Source organism: Filicampus tigris, chromosome 3 (assembly GCF_054856515.1).
Source record: "Filicampus tigris isolate MCC_2025a chromosome 3, RoL_Ftig_1.0, whole genome shotgun sequence".
NCBI classification, from domain to species: Eukaryota; Metazoa; Chordata; class Actinopteri; order Syngnathiformes; family Syngnathidae; genus Filicampus; species Filicampus tigris.
This window is the reverse complement of record NC_141219.1, coordinates 29,987,237-30,006,783: the sequence shown is the minus strand read 5'-3', so window position 1 is coordinate 30,006,783 and position 19,547 is coordinate 29,987,237. Positions and strand designations below refer to the sequence as shown.

The following is a 19,547-nucleotide window of genomic DNA, read 5'->3' as shown; positions in this document are numbered from 1 at the left end:
CACATTCACCTCCCCCACAAAAAACCTTAACTCACAAAAAGCTTCTCTCACACACCACACTTGGGTGGGTTCTCGAGTAATCCACTCACAGTCCAAAAACATAGAGGTTATTTAGAGACTGAACGTGAGTGTGTGATTGGCTGGCAATTTAGCTGTTCCCTGACATTCATACGTCCTCTCGTAACTGTGACCACACACAGGAGACACGCTACAGAAAATTTGGAGATGGATGGAAAGATGCATGAAGGATGGTGTGTAGCCTACCAGAGTCCATGTCAAACTGTGTTCCAGTAATGTGGTGCCAGTAGGCTGATCTGGGCAGTATGGCAACAGGAGTAGATGGGTAGGAGTTTGATTCTGAACCTCGAAACATCAACTGGAAATAGGACGGACAACATTGTAAAACAAAATGTGCATTCACAGACCATTAATAAAAACTACTATGTGACATTTAATACTTAAGAGGACTTCTGCAGGTTAAAACGTTTTTTCTCAAAATGAGGGGCTAGTAACAATTTAAGGTCCGAAATTTAACCCACGAATGGGGCAATTTGTTAGTGTCATTGATGGGAACATTCCGAAGAGCTTAAAATATTTCAAAAAGCTAAATAAGACAAGTAAACATCTTGTTTCTTCCTTGGTGCTTTGGGCTACTACGTGTTGTGACAGTTCCAGCATTTTCAATATTTAGGGTGACTTTTGCATATGAGCTGTTTAAACAAATCCAACCCTAAATCTTTTCACTTTGTTAAATTAAATTGCCTTTCTTGGTCAAGAGATATTTTCTCATTTGTCTCAACTCTTGCGGCATTCTGCAGACACACAAGGCCTGCAAGCATTGCTGTTGTTGTGTTGCACCCACGTTATGCCATTGCTGCAGATTTGCTGGTTCCCTGTCCGTGATCCAAATTTTTGACCATCGAGTACGATTTTACCCCAGTTGTTCAGTTCTGCTGGGCAAATAAATGGCTGTTGTCCCAAATAGATGTTGCTGTCCATAATATAATTGTGTTCACACGGTCTCTTTGGCCATTGGTAGCTTTCTGAAGCCTAAATTGGGACATAAAGAATTCTAAATGTGTAAGTGTGATAGTCACAGCAAGGGGTCTCACTCTGTTTTTTCGCTCCACCTCCAGCAGAACCTTCTTGTGCTGCTCAGCAATTGCTAGTGTTGCAGAGTGAACCATTTGATATATCTGCTCTCCTTCTCTGGTCTGGAATGTGTAGAGACCTTCACCGCTGTCACAGAGCCTATTGAGAAAAGGAGGAAATGAAATTGAAATATCGTGATGCAGAGCATTATGCTGTATCTTAATCAGCCACTGAAACAACAAAACAGGACTATGGTACACCTGCGACCCTAGTGAGGACAAGCAGTATACCAAATGGAGAATGGTAAGTTTCTGACTTAATTCCTTGGGACTGGTAATAAATATGTGAAGTGTATGCCTTATGTAGCAAAAATTGTATTTGACATTGCTCCAAGAAAACTGGGGTGGTAATCCAGTAAACAGGCTCCAAAAACCTCAGCTCACAGGGCACAGACCCCGTTGGCCCCTCCCACAGGTGGTGAGCCCATGGGAAGGGGGACCCATGAGCCCGGCCTGACCCCATGGGCGCTCGTCAATGAGCCCCATCTCCTTTTAAAACGCTTTCGTCCTTACATTCTGTCGGTCCGCACCCACCGGTCATTATTTAAAGCTCATTAGCTGGCTAATTTCCTATGCACACCCACTTACCGGCTGGGAGTGTTATGAGTGGATTGAATTATTTACAGCTGTTTAACCAAGCTGCCAACACAAGACCGTCTGTCAAGTTTTCCAGTGAGAACTGGAAGTGGGTGGATCCCATAAAAGCAGACAAGGAGAAGAGGAAATGTATTTAACAAAACGCATTTCCAGAAAAATTTATTTCACTTCCATAAAAGTACAACAAAGGTCAATGGCGTAATTTGCCAGTAGAAAAATGATCAACAAAAAGCGCTTGCGAAATAAGCAAAATCAGTATCATGACACCGTAGTATCATAATCAAAGCAGTATCATGATACCGTCGCGATGTGATGAAGATGATGATGCGGACTGGAGCACGCCGGGGGACATCACAAAAATATTTATGATTGAGTAATGACACAATACATTTGCGTTTTATTGCTAAAATTTGCGGTTTAACGCAATATGTTTTTATTGCATTCCGCAATAAAAATAATGATTTCGAAATTACGCAAGGTTATTTTAGGAGGAAACAAAGACTTGAACTTCCGGGTCATTTAAATGTATTTTGGCGCTGGTAGAGATTTTTACGATGTTAAGATGTCCCACACAAGTACATATTTCGCATGAAAATGGATAAGGTACTAAATGTTAACAGTTAGTTAAGAAAACAAAATTGCTGGGTGTGTCTCCGTCAGTCAGTGAAATGGTGTCCTAACTCCTGTGCAACAATCCATGGTATTACATGTGTTGAACCACTAGAGGGCAGACTATGCAATGTTACTGTAGGGATGTAGCGAATATGCCTTCATTTGGACCACATCTTCAGGGCTGAAGACAAGAGTCAGGATGCCATCAAGTCTACTACATCCACTTCAAAACAATGGAATCACCAGGGGACCCCTACCATTTGACTTAACAAGGACATGCCAAGACCCAAACTCTTGATAAGAAGCTACTCTTCGCCACCTGGACTCCTCTCCAGGCCACATGTGGATTCGAACGGCCTTAAAACAGACTTCATGGAGCCTCCCCCCAGCGGGACGCCAGAAGGTGTCTCTCACAAACCCCGATGAACATCGACAGTGCTAGATGAAGACCGACCTCAAGAGGTCGACATGGGAACTGCAGCATTGAACTTCCTATGCTTTTGACGAATCAAAATTACCTTGAAATGAAACATGAATGTATGTTTGTGTTTTGCTTCCTTTGTGTGTCATGCTAACTTTGCATTGATGAATCTACTTCTCTATGGTAATAATCATTTTCCTGGTCCGATTTATGAGTGTAGATATAGGCTTAAACTCATATCTTTGACTCCTAAACTTTAGACACATTCAGAATGAGATGTTTCCCAGCTGAAGTATAACAGTTGATGCCAGTTACAAATTGTGAAATGCACAAAGGTTTTAAACAGGACAATTTAATAGACTCAAATCTAACTTTATTGTCATGAATTGAGACTCATCGGAAACATGAGCTGTAGGGGCGTGGACACCTCACCCCTCCTCTTTTTCTCTCTCTCTCTCTCTCTGTCTCTCTGACCTTCGAGCTCCCCAGAGAAAACTCTCTGAACTTCGAGCACTCTCTGAACTTGGAGCTCTCTCTGAACTTTGAGCTCCCCAGAAGAACCCTCTCTCTCAACTTGACGCTCTCTCAAAAGAACCTCTTCAAGAATTGGCTCTTCCAAAATCTCTCTCCAAAGCTCTCCCCCAAAAGAAACGCCTCCAACTCTCTTTTTCACTTCTCAACTTTTTGATCTTTTGGCTGCATTTTTTGCTGGCGCGTCCACATGCCCGAAAACCAACCGCAGGCGACCTGAAAAGCTAAATTGGACCACTCCAAACCTCGTCACCACACACGTGGCAGACGCGCCGGACTCCGGCCCTTGGGCAGCAATCGCTGAGGCAACACGCCAGTTCTGTCCCGCTCGGACCCCCCGACCCCGCGCAGCGGCCAGTCGGGTCTTCTGAGAACCCAACAAAGCTTGGTCCCGCTTCAAGCAGCTCCTTCTATTTTTGTTTTTCTTTTTAATTTTTTTCCATCTGCAAATGAGTGAAGGTCCTCTCCCCCCTCTTTGCTCATCACGTGAGCTTCAGCAAATGTAAGTGATACGATGTGATTCGCCGAGGCTTTTCACAGTGGTGCATACAAATTGATGGTAAGCGCTAGCTTACTTTGTGCATTTCAAGTCCGCCGACTTGACTCTAGTCGTCCTTACGCTCCCCTATCAGACGTTCCGTTTTTTTTCTCCTCCCAGTTAATTTCAATATTTATTTTCTTAATTTTTTTTCTTCATTTATTTAGACTTCCTATATCGTAGTGTTTTCTTGTCTGTTCCACTACAATAGTTAATAAACATTGTCCATATACAGAAGTCAAGCCTGAATTGTGTGTGTTTGGGTCAAGGTATTAAGCTCTATTTTATTCGAAGAGCTCACGACTTATTTTATTGTGGCACCTTCACATTTTATGACTGATTTAATTAGGTTTTTCGTCAAATTCCCCTCTAAATAAAAATCAAACTTTGACGTGGTGCCCCTAGAGGCGGGAAGAAGTAATGCAGGCATTGCTCCCGGCCACTTCAAACTATTGACACTCTTATGAGTGACCCCCATTTTCGCTACAGGAAGCACATGAAAAGAGTTGTGGTGGCAATTAATGAAGGTGGCTCCGTGCTATTTCAGAAGAGAACAGCTTGCTTTCTAAAAGAACCCAACACAACACGTTCAGTCTATATGTACCAGCACCAGGGCCTGTTCAAAGAGGGGCTCCGCGGGCCGGGTGTCCCTGTCCATCCAACCTCTTTCATTCGACTTCTTTCACGTCCTCTGCATGGACATGAAAACAGTGTCCGCTGTTGAATAAAGAGACGTTCACATTCCAACTCTTGTCTCGCTCACTTCGTCGATCGTTACAACTGGTGACCCCGATCGTCCTACGACACGCCACAATGTCCGAAGAGGCACGGACGGATCAGCCTCTGGCGGCGACGATTCACGCCATCGCAGTGAAGCTTCCGGTGTTCTCCACACAGGAACCGATTTCCTGGTTCTGCCGCGCCAAAGTATAGTTTAATCTGCGCAAATTGCCCAACAAACACACAAAAGCTGATTATGTGCCCAAATCCATTCCTGAGTCAATATTCCCTCAGGTTTCGGCATGGCTTGATGACCAACCGGACAAGATAAAATATGATGACTTGAAATCATATTTGCTGAGGGAATTCACCCTTACGTCGAGTGCCCAGCACCTGCTATGTTTCCCGCTTCAGCAGATTGGTTACAGGACTGCCCACCACGTCTGGAATGAAATGCAAGCACTTGCTCACCTTCCCGATATTGACCCATCAACTGAGAAGCACAAGCAAGTCGACCTGAGCTCTGGCTTCAAACTCTACCTTCCTCCATGAGGGACACCCTTGAGATGACCGACCTTGTCAAGTGGGCCGATGACGAACGCCTCAGAGAGACCAGGCCCCATCTGCATCGTCACTGATTGAGCGGGCGCGGACGTCTCCGCCATCCTACGGGGTCCGGCACAAGTTGAACAGGCCCAGGCCATGCGCCGTGGACAGCTGCTGCCATGTGGTACGTGTAGCTAAATGATACTATCGTAGCTCGGTGGAAATTATGTGTACTGAGTGCACAATTTTATTAATTTGACTTATACTCTAGTGCGATTTATATATGTTTTTTTCTTCTGTATTCTGTATTTTATGGCTGGTGCAACTTGTACTTTATTTCACAAATTGGGGAAAAAGCGCTCAACGCGGCCCAGACGTGGAAAGGGAGGGGGTGCAACCCACTCTCATTAACATGCGCACGTACCTCTATAAAAGGGCCGTGAAGAATTCCTTTTTTTCTCTCTCACCTGGAAGAAAAAAAGTCTCTCTCTCACCTGGGAGAAAAAAGTCTCTATCTCACCTGGAAGAAACAAGGCTCTCTCTTGCCTGAAAGAACTCTTCTCAAGACTCTGGCAAACGCTTCCAAACTCCCATTCTTGAGAACATCTCGTGAACTTCCTACACTTTTTCTTTAGAGTGGCTTTAACTCTTTATCAACAGCCACCCTCTGATCCGTCCCGAGTCAGAGTCTTTGCTCTTTTACTTTGAGTCGCTCGCCTAACAACCACGGCACACGTGGGGACCTTGGTCACCATGGTTCTAGCCTCACCAGCTATCCAGCACAGCGCGGCCGCACAACCAACAAGGTGTGCCACCCTCCCCCAACGAGGATCACAGCATGCGTCCGGCAAATAGCCGACGTTCCCGCACGGCCAGTGTCTAGGCGCCTGAAAGGGGTAGCCCCACCTGGTCTGAACTATGCCGCGTGCTGAGCAGCAAAACCACGTGGCCGTTGCTACCAATTTTCCTTGGTTGAACTTTGCTTTTCGCTTTTCATTTTTTGACTCGACTTTTTTTCTTCTGCTGGCTCCCCTGTGACGTCACTCTCCACGGCAACGTCTCCTCCCTTTCTCCCGGCTAGCGACACCAACCAAAATGATGGTGCATAATTAATTTGGGGAATCAAGTAGAGCTTGGCATAAGTCAGCTAACTTTAGCCGGGTACGCTAGCTCACTGCTCATTACACGCGCATGCACGCACACACACGCACGCACAACACACACACGCACGCACACTCATATCGTCCAGTCCCCAATGCCCCCTTTCGTCACAAACCTTCGATATTCGTTTCCTTCATTTATTTAGACTTGTCTTAGTATAGGATATCTTTATTGTGTTTCTATTCCTGCCTCTTTCCAAGACCCAATTAAATGTCTTTAGAAGTGTTGGAGTAAGTTGGTCTTGCATGGTTTGTTACCACTCTGTGTTAAAACCATTTGATCCTGACGATTTACCCCTCTTTAACCTCCTAATTGGTAACCGCAGCTCTGCCTCTGTTATTCTGGATGTAAGTTTTCGTTTTGATCCTCTGTAACCTTTGGCAGATGTAACCGAGACAAGAAAGCATCAATCTGAGCATCAAATACCAGTTTTATGTTGAGTGCATAAAGTTTTATAATAGTAGTTGTGTTATGTATAGTCTCTTATTTGGATTCAGTTCTCTCCACACCTCCGCAATTCCCATTTCACTCCCAAGTGCATTGATTTTCTTCGTAATGTTACGCGCATCAAATTTCTCATTCGATGAATCCATTTTTGGATGTAATCGAATGTTGAAGTCCGCACTGTAGATCAGTGTCCCTTTGCTGGTTGTCATTTGTTCAAATATGCGTTTATAAAAGGTCCAGTCACTCCAGGAGGTACTTACACAATAGAAGAGAAGAGTCGTCAAATTACCCTCACCTTTACCAGTGATCATAAATCTACCTTCTTTGTCCCTCTGTTGTGATACATGTTCCTAATTTAAAGCTCTGGATATCAAGATGGCCATTCTTCTCCTTCTTCCAGAATCATTGTTCAATTTATTATGTTCAGAATCGCTAAGGTGTGTTTCCTGCAAGAACGCTATTTTAACCTTATCTTTTCTGAGTTTTGTCAAAATGTTTCCCCTTTTGATTGGATTGACTACACCGTTAATATTAAATGACGCAATCTTTATACTGTAGGTCTACTCTCCATCAGTGAATGCTCCTTTACACATCCTCAATAACCTAATGTGCGCCCCTTCATCAAGAAGGAATGGGGATGAAAATAATAATAACAAGGTGTTGGTTTCCTGAAGGTTCTGAGTTTTTCCTTGTAGCCTGTCTCATTCCTTGCTTTGAGGGTGCCTTTCGTCATCCGTCCACCTGCTTGCCTCCAAGCCAGCCACTGTATCTGCTCCATCAATGTCTCTGGAGGTTTGATGATTGTCACATTGGACATGTCGTCAGTTGCCTCCTCAATGGTGTCATAAGTTTTAGTCCCATCCTTATGCCTAACCCGCAACCTGTCAGGAAAGAGGGTTTGGAACGGAACATGATCCTGCAGAGCCCAACAGACCTCTGCCTCCGCATTTTTAGGATCTGTGGTGGATAGTCATTGTCCAGATTGATGTGTTTCTCCTTCCATGCGAACCACTCCCCCTGCCAGGCTTTACGGAGCAGTGTTTCCTTGGTCATGAAGCTCGGAAACTTAACAATAATGAAACGGGGAAGCACCCCATCAGGTGACTGCGGCCCCGCAGACCTGTGCGCTCTTTCCATCTTCAAACCAAAGTCTCTCTCATTCACACCGAGCCCTTCCTTAAGTAACTTCTCCACAATCATGACCATGGTCTGTGAATCTGTGGTACCTCTGCTACGCCATAAATCCTCATATTCTCACATCCATTCTTGTGTGTAGCTTTAGCATTGTGGCTATCACTACTTCCGTATTTTGGACTCTCACATCCACCTTATCGATTCATTCTTCATTCGTTCGCCTTTGAAATATCCGCTTTAAGTGCGTCGAACTGTTCTTTATTTTCTCTGTGAAACTCTTATCTCCTGCAGAATTAGCACTGTTACGTTAGTGCTCCTGTGTGGCTTGATTCCCCCTGCCTCCGTTCCCTCACCACCTTTTCAATTCAAAACGTTGGTACGTTGGTACTTACCCCTGTATTTCTTGAACTCTAATTCAAGGTAGTTTTCTCAGTGTTTTTCAGGGTATTTCTTAAAGTGACACTTGGATGAGCTTAACATTGGCACTTATATAATAGTTTTGCATGTAAAAATGACATCAGTACTAAAATGCCCCCCCCCCCCAAAAGACTGTCATGATTTAAGGTCTTCTTTTGTGATTAGATTTACGACAAATTACTCCGCCCCATTTGGGACGTGGCTTATGTTATGTTTTCGGTCTCAGCGGTCTACGTCACGGGAGGGAGGCAAGCGTGGTAATATTGCTTGCTTTGTCAGTTCTGTTGTCTAAAACGGAAACCGATGGCCACCAAAATGCAAATGCACATTACTATTCTTGTCCACTTCAACTTGTTGAAAGTATAAAAGTGTTCTGCACAATAGTTTGGATCTATTGACATCAAACATGAGCTCATCATGATCACCTTCACAAAATCAAAAATACCGTGGCGATCGCTTTTCCGTGAGAGTGACCTCATCGAAACACTGAGGCTGTCTTGAACGTGCGCATCATCGCGGAGCGGCATATGCTTTCACCCGAGTGTGGCCGCATTGGAATGCACCATTTCGGCTGTTACGTTCCAAATTGGACAGCGTGTTGTAGGTCGAGAAACTGGGGACATTCCTCATCCAAATAAATGTGCACGTCTACTCATTCCCACTTCAGTCTCTGTAAATATCCTGACTGCTGTTTAATGCCTCGCCCGTCCTAACCGTGACCAGCAAAGAAGCAGTGTTTTTTAAATTTTTTTTTAGCAAAGAAGCAGTGTATGCTCGCTCTGCTCACTTCCACATTTCCTCATTCTCATATAAATCAGCCACGGAGAGGTTAATCCTTTTATGTTGAAATGGGCATTAGTAGGGATATCCACATAAATGTGAGTGCCAGTTGATCACCGTTTTTGGACGTTATAAGCAATGAAAGTACAATGATTTCCAATGGAGAGTTTGTAATCGGTCCCTTCAGTGACTCCGACCGAACAAGGATAGAACGGTAGTGGGCGCGGCCATTTTCCCCATTAACATTCGGCGTTATTCATGGAGTCACTTATTTCCAAATTTGTCCCAAATTTATTGATAAAATAGAAAATGACAATTATTTTCGTTTTCCCGATCAAAAAATATATAAAATGAAATTGTTAGTGAAAACCTGGCCATCCCAGCATAACCATCCCTTTAAACTTTGCTTGTTCCTGCGGAACTCGCTTAACACACGGCCATCGTGATGGTGTCCCGACCGGAAGTCCCCCATAGGACATATTCTTGAAAAAAAAAAATAATTGGGTTGACTTCACCTTTAAATTCAACAGCGATGGGCACTTTACCCTTTTTTGCTGGTCCGTATTCCGTCCTTATTCAGAAAAATAATCGTCCTCCAACCCCGTCCGTCCTCATTCTCTTAAAGCGCATCCGTCCTTACATTCCGTCAGTCCCCCCCAACGCACAGAAAAAGCGGCCGTGCATGCCATGGGAGAGATGCTAACTGTAGAGGTTTTATGATTCATAAGCATTATTTAAAGCTCTTTAGCTGGCTAATTTCCTATTCACATCCACTTACCATCCGGGAGTATCGTGAGTGGATTGAATTGTTTATCACTGTTTAACCAAGATAGCATATAGCTGCCAAAACAAGACCGTTGTGATGATGATGATGATGATGATGATGATGATGATGATGATGATGATGATGTGGATCAGCCATGGGACATCACAAGAATATTTAAGATAAGCTTTATAACGCAATACCATTGCGATTTATTGCAAAGTCTTCAGTTTTGTTGCGTCCCCAATACCAAAGACTGCAATGAAAAACTTATGTGATCAGATAGATACTGTATGCATCAAGTCTTACCTTCCTGTCTCAAAGGTGAAGCGAGTGGCATCACGTCCATAGCGTCGCAAGGAGCAGAGTGGCCAGGTGAACAGTTTGGTACGGGGCTTGTGAATGTCCCAGAGGTAAATGTTCTCTTGGGTTATCTGCATAATGCACTCTCCATAGATGTCCAAGTTGGGGCAAGGTAGGAAGAATACATTAAAACGTTCTAGGGAGAAGCCAAGAAATGACATGAACAGTGTAAGTGGTAAAAGAAAAATAGATTAATTGACCTGACTTACTTACAGCATTTCATGCATTTGTAGTGGGCTGTAGGTATTAGTTACCATAATGACTTGAGATTAAAAGGCAGCCATGTAAATTACCCCCCAACACAAATCACTCTTCAAAAGCATTTTTGAATGGACATTTTTTCTTTGTACTCATCTATGATACGCTCCGCTGATTTGCTGTTATCCACTCTCAAAAATTTAAGTATTATCTGCATAGTAGTTTTATATTGTTTTTTGTGTGCGTGTGTGTGTGTGTGTGTGTTTAGATACAAGGTTTGTTTGTGTAAGCAGAATTTTTTGCTGATGTATATTAAGCAAGAGTGTTGTGAAATGGAATAGGTGGTGAAAAAGACTTTTGGCTTTTTTTGAAAATACTCTATCTGGTTACCGCTTCCTGTTGTGGGACTCCTCTCATGATCTCACAAAACCAAAGAACAGCGGAGTGTCCCAGATATGTGCCAATGTTGTCTAAGTGGGAAGAACAATGTAAAATGGCAACATGCTGAAAAACATCTGCTTTGGAAAATACTTCTTGGTGAGTGGGGAACCCACGTTTATACAAAACACAACATGGAGTAAAATTTATGGCCATTTCCTTTGCCCTGACTGGTTTTGGGACAAATGCACTCGCCAGGCTGACATGTTTCTTGGGGAGCAGCAAATGTATGTTTTTATATTTAAATGTGTATAATTAAACATTAAATATCATATTGGAATGAACATACACCTTTTTCCCAACCCCTTAGTACTGGTAAAAGTCTATACCTGTGGTTTTCAACTGTTGTGACTCTGGGCCCCACATTTTTCTATTTTTGACAAATTGTAACCCACTTTTACAGAAGTAAAACAATAAAGGTAATTTATTTTTCCAAAATAGCTTTGAAAACATATGTATGCATATTATATTTCTTAACTTTACATGTTCATACATTCAAAATGCAGAGCTCCATTTTCTTTAAAAACAATTTATTTTGATCATAGATGAAAATAAAAGTACAGTGTAATACAATAACTTGTGAAAAAACCCCACAAAAATCACAATCAATAAATATTAACAAACTAAGGATGAACATGACAGTCCCATGCCCAAAATTGAACAAAGTAAAACTAGCTAGCACAATCGCAAAAAATATAACCAGCAAGCTTTCCACATCTTGGCACTGATCTTTTTTTTTTTTTTTTTTCAGGGAAATTAGAAACAATGTAATTTTCCAAATAACAGTCATGTCCGACCTGGGATACACTTTGGATATTTCACCTACTACCATTTCGTAACCCACCTATTATGACTCCTTGGCCCTTTTGGGTCCGACCCACCAGTTAAGAAAAACTAGTCTGTACAATGTAACACATTTTCATAATTTCATGTTTACTCATGTTTAACACTTCATCTCAATTTTAATTTTTTGGGGGGGGAAAAAATGACAAATGAAGGCAGTCATATGATACATTTACACCAGACGCGTATTTATCCATTTGCGTGGCGTGATCCCATATATAGACAAAGCAGACAGCGCACTGTGTTACGAAACGGTGGCAGGCGATGGGGAAGATGCGTGAGACGTGACATGAATCAGAAAAACAAGCAAAACAACTGACATTGTACCATTTGCATGACATGGTTACATATAAAGTCATATTAAAAAAATATAATATATATGTCAGTGTTACGGCAATGAATGGTGAACAGTCATGCTAAAAATAATATTGAGTATAATTGTAAAATCATTGCAAACATGGGAACAGGTGTAATTATGCGCAGAACTTGGAATGGGACACACTTGCCCTCGAGCCAATTAGCAATCACACACAAATCTGCCTCGTCCCCTTGTCGCTCAAGTTGCACAAAATAGAACCAATGAAACAAAATTGTGTGACAGTGTTGTAGCCAAAGCCAATCATAGTCCAGCATATCCTTCAGCAATGTAAAACAACTGCTGTGGCCATTCTAAGAATTACCCCTCTCCAATACTACACTTTGTTATGCCGTGTTGTACAATGAAGTTCGTGACTTGAATGTTGATTGCTTGAGATCCCTGTAAAAACAGTCAGTATTTTTCTCTTAATTTTCTCAAAAAATGTGTCTTCTCTGCTTGGTCTAGCAAGTGTGTGTCTGTGTGCGTATCTCCCTAAACTAGACAAGTGAGCCAAGTGTGTGCATCTCTCCCTTACTAGACAATGGAGCGAGCTGTGATCTGAATTATTAATTAACTAATTATTAAAATGATTAATTATTATTTATTATTTATTTTTAGATTTATTCTGACTCTGGTTTTGGCCCCCAATAACACTCAAAAGTTTTTTTTTCATAGTAATTACAATTAATTGAGTAATTACAAACACAACAGTTAACATTCAAAAGCAAAGCAGAGAAAATAAAAGTCACCTACAAAAAATACTAGAATGTACGGCATGTTAACAACATTTTAACACATTTACAGAAAACATTAAAATTAAAGAAATAAAAGTGGGTTTCCAAAATGAGAAAAAAAGCAACGTTTTTAACTTAAGCAGTGATTGTCATAATGACCCTGTATAGCCACTTTTTGGAATTGTTTTGTTAAGTGGTGTGCCATGAGATTTTCCATTGTGAGCCAAGTGTGCCTTGGCTCAATAAATGTTGAGAAACACTGATTTAAAGGTAACCAAGATGGCACTGACGCAAGTGGTCGCCTCGGTGGTGCGATCTCTCATATTGTCTTTGTTTTTGTCATTTTAGTTTGTTTTTTGCAACCCTACACCGCTTGCTTACACGTGAGAAGAGTTGCTAAGCATTAGCATCTACTCTTGTGTAACTCTCGAAAATTCTTCTCATCACAAGGACCAACAAAAACGTTTGTACGTTCTGCCACGCTGTGCTTCACTGAAACGTAGCATAGAACATAGTATAACAAAGATTTTTGGGGGGTTGACTTCCCTTTTAAAGACTCAAACCCAGGCCTGGGCAACCTGCGGCTCACGAGCCACATGCGGCGCTTTGGCCGGTTTCATGTGGCTAATGAAGCACTTTTCAAAAATGAGATTAGCTGGGCACAGAACACCGTCAACCCCATTCATTGTGTACGTGATGAGGGGTGGGGAGCACGGAATGGTGCAAGCCTGGCATTTCTGAGCCTCACTTCCGGGTTCGTGTTACGTGGACAATCGGGTTCCTGTATTTGCAATGCAGGCACCCGATTGGCTGCTTAACCCACGTGATAATGTACACGTCTGAAGAAATATGCTGATGATTGGCTGACTGGTGCATGTTACATTTCTCCTGCGAGTTATGCAAACAAAAGACAGTATATGCTCTGAGCTACAGTACATTACCTTACGTTATATCATACCGTGACATCAATACCATGATAAAACCAAACCGTCAGTTTTGATATTGATTTGATGTTGTTACAGCGGGTTTGTCTGATGAAAATGTAATTTTTGCGTGCGATAAGATAACTACGTTGCTGACCCGTTTTACACAAAGTGAGCAATACTGTGTGAAGGCTCGTTTGAACGAGGTGATAGAACGGATTACATTTGTCAATCAAAGGTACCAAGTGCACTTTGACGCAAATGACCTGGAGTGGAAAATAAGTTGAATAGTGTTTTCCTACCAAATATATAATGGCAAACCATTCATTCAGACTCCCCTCCCTGCCCTGGTGATTCACGAACAGCATGTGAGACATCTATTCAAGCAGCAGAAGATCAAGAAGGCTGCAGAGCCGGATGGGTTATCTTCCTCCTGCCTTAAAGTCTGCACTGACCAGCTGGCTCCAGTCTTCACACAGATCTTCAACAGATCCCTGGAGCTGTGTGAGGTACCATCCTGTTTCAACCAGTTCATCGTCATCACAGTCTCCAGGAAACCTGCAACATCAGGACCGAATGACTACAGGCCTGTCGCTCTGACATTTGTGGTCATGAAGTCCTTCGAACGCCTCGTACGGACCACCTTAAGACCATCACTGGACAACGTGCAGTTTGCCTATTGGGCAAACAGGTCATGGATGACACAGTCAACGTGGGGCTGCACTACATCCTGGAGCACCTCAACAGCACAGGGACCTATGCAAGGATCCTGTTTGTGGACTTCAGCTCTGCTTTTAATACCATCATAGTTGCTTGTTACTGCAATACTAGTGTACCATACTACAAGAGACAAATTCCTTGTGTGTTTTACATACTTGGCCAATAAATTTGATTCTGATTCTAATTTACACTCAGGTTTGACTTCACTTCTGTGTGTAGCATAACGGCTAAATGCAGCTTCACCATGTTTACTTTGAACTCTGGTCTCCACTAATTGACCCAACTCTGCAGGTGTCAGAGCCCGACAGTGTTTATAGTCATGTCTGTAATGTATTCGGGATCTAAATTTATAGACCATCCATCCATCCATTGTCTACAGCTTATCCGAGGTCAGGTCGCGGAGGCAGCAGCTTTAGCAGGGACGCTCAGACTTCCCGCTCCCCACCAACGTCTTCCAGCTCTTCCGGAGGGATCCCAAGGCGTTCCCAGGCATACATAGTCTTTCCAGCGTGTCCTGGGTCGTCCTCAAGGCCTCCTACCAGTGGGACATGCCCGTAACACCTCACCAGGGAGGCGTCCAGGAGGCATCCTAATAAAATGCCCGAGCCACCTCAACTGGCTCCTCTCAACATGGAGGAGCAGCGGCTCGACTCTGAGTTCCTCCTTGATGGACGAACTTCTCACCCTATCTCTAAGGGAGAGTCTGGACACCCTGCGAAGAAAACCCATTTTGGCCGCTTGTATCCGAGATCTTGTTCTTTCGGTCATGACCCACAGCTCATGACTATAGGTGAGAGTAGGAACGTAGATCGACCGGTAAATCGAGATCTTTGGCTCAGCTCCTTCTTCACCACGACAGACCGATACAGAGTCCGCATCACAGCAGATGCTGCACCAATCCATTGCCTGTCGATCTCCCGTTCCATCCTACCCTCACTCTCGAACAAGACCCAGAGATACTTGAACTCCTCCATTTGGGGCAGATTCTCATCCCCGACCCTGTGGGCACACCACCTTTTTCCGACTCACGACCATGGTTTCAGATTTGGAGGTGCTGATTTTCATTCCAACCGCTTCACACTCAGCTGCGAAACTCTCCAGTGAGAGTTGGAGATTGCGGCTTGAAGAAGCCAACAGTACCACATCATCTGCAAAAAGCAGAGATGCAATACTGAGGCCACCAAACCGGACTCCCTCGACACCTCGGCTGCGCCTACAAATTCTGTCCATAAAAGTTTGGAACAGAATTGGTGACAAAGGGCAGCCTTGGTGGAGTACAACCCTCACTGGAAACAAATCCGACTTACTGCCGGCAAGGCGGACCAAGCTCTGACATCGGCGGTACAGGGACCGAACAGCCCTTATAAGGGGGCTCGGTACCCCGCACTCCCGAAGCACCCCCACAAAACCCCCCGAGGGACTCGGTCGAACGCCTTCTCCAAGTCCACAAAACACATGTAGACTGGTTGGACAAACTCCCATGCAACCTCGAGGACCCTGCTGAGGGTGTAGAGTTGGTCCACTGCTTCACGGCTGAGACGAAAACCACGTTGCTCCTCCTGAATCCGAGATTCAACCTCCCGATTGACCCTCCTCTCCAGCACCCCTGAATAGACTTTACCAGGGAGGCTGAGGAGTGTGATTCCTCTGTAATTGGAACACACCACCCTGGTCTGCCAATCCTGAGGCACTGTCCCCGATCAAACCCGATCAACCATGACAGCCCCACAACATCAAGAGCCTTTAGGAAATCCAGTCGGATCTCATCGGACCCCGGGGCTTTGCCACCGAGGAGCTTTTTAACTACCTCGGTTAATTTATAGACCAGTACCATAATTTTAAAATCTATTCTACAGCTAATTGGGAGCCTGTGTAAAGCCTTTAGGACAGGAGTAATATGTCCTGATCTCTTTGTTGTGGTCAGAACCCGAGATACAGCCTTCTGAATGAACTGCAGCTGTTTGATACTCTTAGCGGGAGACCAGTGAGAACACCGTTACAATAATCAATTCTGCTGCTTTCCACTTTGGCTAAAGGGTGTCGGTGTCTGTCAAACTAAACTAGATACCATGGTCTCCATTTTGACTGAAGGGTGCAAGTGCCTATCAATGAACTTGATGCCATGTCACAGAATGTCTGTTATGATGTTTAAAGAATAAAATACATGACGGCCAATGAGGGGCCTTTTATTATGTTTTCAGTAAAATTAATGTGATACAAATAAAATAATTCACCATGATGGGCTTTGGAATAGATATGTTGGCCTTAAAAAGAGGGGGTTTTACAACCTGTCATAACACATTTAGAATCGGGCAAAAGTTAGGGGAGAATTGGCCTCGTCGGGTTTGGCCCCACAAAACCTGCATAAAAACTGTTGGAATGTGCATTGTAATCAAACTGCTCACTTGTGCAGTGGTGACCGGATATCGGGTTTTGAATAAAACTCATTGTGTGATCAGCCAGCAGCCTGGACGCCGGCCTCTCATTCATAGAAACCATTTAGAAGCCAGCTTCCACAGCCCCGAGAAGACCTGGTGTGTCCCCCGAGCTGCGATGCGAAAGAGAGTCCGTTGTGTCGATCCTCACCCACGTTGGGGTGTCAGCCGGACGAGCTGACACAACAGCTGTTTGTCATGTCTGAGTCTATCAGCACCGCAAGATTTCAGACTTGGTCTTTGGTTTCTAAAGTTCTAAAGGCAGTGATTCCAGGTGTTTTCCAACAGCAATCCTTTTTTTTTTTTTATTGTCAAAAACAATTACCTATGTTTTGTTTTGGTTTAGCTGAAGGAACCTTTGGTTCAATCAGTTTTTAATTTGCTCTAGACCATTGGTCTCCAATCCTGTTCCTCAAGGGCCAGTGTCCTGGATGTTTTCCATCTCTCCCTGCTGCAACACACCAGATTCAAATGATCAGATATACCGGCCCTTCAGGAGTGGGGTTGAAGACCCCTGCTCTAGACAGTGATAGAGTACGTTGATTTAACTGCTGTAATTTGGAGATATTAATAAAGATAGCTGAGCGTCCTCTGCGTATCTGTTATAGCCAACATTGACCCAATGGTAACATATACAGACTGAATAGAAGGGATCTACGGACCCTTGAGGCACCCCACATGTCATGGTCATTTCACCTGATTTTACAATACAATACAATTTTATTTATATAGCACATTTCACAACAGCTGTAGTTTTAACAAAGCACTTTACATACAACAACAAAATAGCCATAATACAACAATGAAATCAATAAATGAACACAAAAGACTATAAACAATAGACACCGGAAAGCAGCTGAAAACTGTCAGTCTCAGGTTGGATCAAAAGCCAAAGAATATAAACTTGTCTTCAAACAGGTTTTAAAAATGGTCAGAGAGGGGGCTTGCCTAACATTCAATGGAAGGTCATTACAATAGGGGAAGGACTTACAACAGCGCTGATTTGCAGGGCCAATTCAAGAACACTGTCCAATTTAAAGCCCAAGTTTGAGACTGTTGGCTTTAGATATGAAGCCAGGGAGCGCAGATCAACAGGGTGGGATGTAGAAAAGTCACACCAATAACTTCTGTTTTCTTTTCGTTGAACTTTAGGAAATTTAGTGACATCCAGGCTTAGACATTTTTTTGGGGTCAAGATGGCGTACATTGCGCCGGTGTGTTTACAATTCGGCTCATTTTACTGTTTTTAGTGATTGGTTCTGCATTCACAAACTCTCTGGTGGTGTATGATCACCAATCTTTGTTGGATTTGCGGTGCGGAGTTGGAGGTTCGGGTGCGTTTGAGCATGGCTGGGAGAGGACGTTGCCTGCTGACATCGCGGCTGACCCTTTCCGCGTACACGCGCTGCCATCACCACGGAAGCGTGGCAAATGTGGTGGCCAGTTGACGAAGCTGAAAATGGAGCTGGTGCACTCTTCAAACAAGGTTGCTACAGCTATGGCTCTTGTTTCGAACGCCACATTTGACCCCTCTGTCCGCATCCCTTGTTCCGCAGTGTTCAATTCCTTTGAGGCGGTTTTCTTGACATTTTTGGAGGATGTGGTTTGCCATATGAAGCCATCTGGCTCCCCTTATGACTCCGTTGATCCACACTACTTTAAGGAGATTCTCCCGATTATTGGTGAATCGGTTTTGGCCATTATCAATAGCAGCCTGTCTTCTGGTGTAGTGCCCCAACATTTTAAACATGCTGTAGTGAAATCCCTGCTTACGAAACCTGGCCCTGATCAACGTGTGCTGTCAAATTTTAGACCCATTTCCAAGCTGCCTTTTATTTCTGGAATTCTAAAAAAAGTGGTGCACTCACAATTAAAATATTTCTTGGATGAACATAATGTCATGGAGGTTTTCCAGTCAGGCTTCAAGAAGATGCTTAGCACAGAGTCAGCCCTGTTACGTGTTTTTAATGACATCCTCCTGTGCAAGAAAAGCACTATTTTTAATAGAAAATCGAGTGGTAATTACCATCCTCTATTCCGTTACAAAGATGTGGATATCGTCATTGTCTACAAACATACTGTATATCTTAACCATATATCACGGTCGAGTGGTTCCACTGGTTGAAAGTCCACAAGCGCATTGTCTATATCACTGCCGTTACTTATTTCCGAGCTCCCGAGATCCGCTATTATGCTCGAAAAAAATTCCACAACATCCTCAGACACGTCACGTGTATATTCTGATGCATTTAATTGGCTAAGAGACAGAGAATTTGGTGAAAAAAAAGGATGACGTAAACGCTGTCTCTGCTTTAAGAGTAGAAAGATGCAACAGCGCACTTGGCTCAAGTGGTAGAAACGCGGTTATGTGCTTCCGGCCTTAAAAGGACGGTGGGGCCGGGATGGCCATGTTTTCACTAACAAGTTCATTCTATGTATTTTTTGATCAGGAAAATGAAAAGAGTTGTAATTTTCTATTTTATCCAATAATTTGGAAGAAACTAGGAAATAAGTAACTCCATGAATAACGCCTCTCATTAATTAGGCCAATGGCCGCGCCCCCTACCGTTCTATCCTTGTTCAGCCGGAGTCACGGGAGGATCCCATTCCAAATTCTCCATTGGAAATCATTGTACTTTCATTGCTTATAACGTCCAAAAACAGCGATCAATTGGCACCAAGATTTATGTGGACATCCCTACTAATGCCCACTTTAA

At 43.4% G+C, this 19,547-nt stretch overlaps 1 protein-coding gene across 1 annotated transcript in view; it reads right to left on the bottom strand.

Annotated features, from left to right (window-relative positions):
- Positions 1-19,547, bottom strand: part of dok4 (docking protein 4) — a 48,453-nt gene that overhangs the window by 3,553 nt on the left and 25,353 nt on the right. Inside the window, exons 5-7 of the mRNA XM_086026088.1 lie at positions 10,128-10,317; positions 1,113-1,251; positions 265-376 (exon numbers count right to left, since the gene is read on the bottom strand). Of these exons, the coding sequence (XP_085882214.1) occupies positions 265-376; positions 1,113-1,251; positions 10,128-10,317 (441 nt within the window). The remainder of the gene's footprint in view (positions 1-264; positions 377-1,112; positions 1,252-10,127; positions 10,318-19,547) is intronic.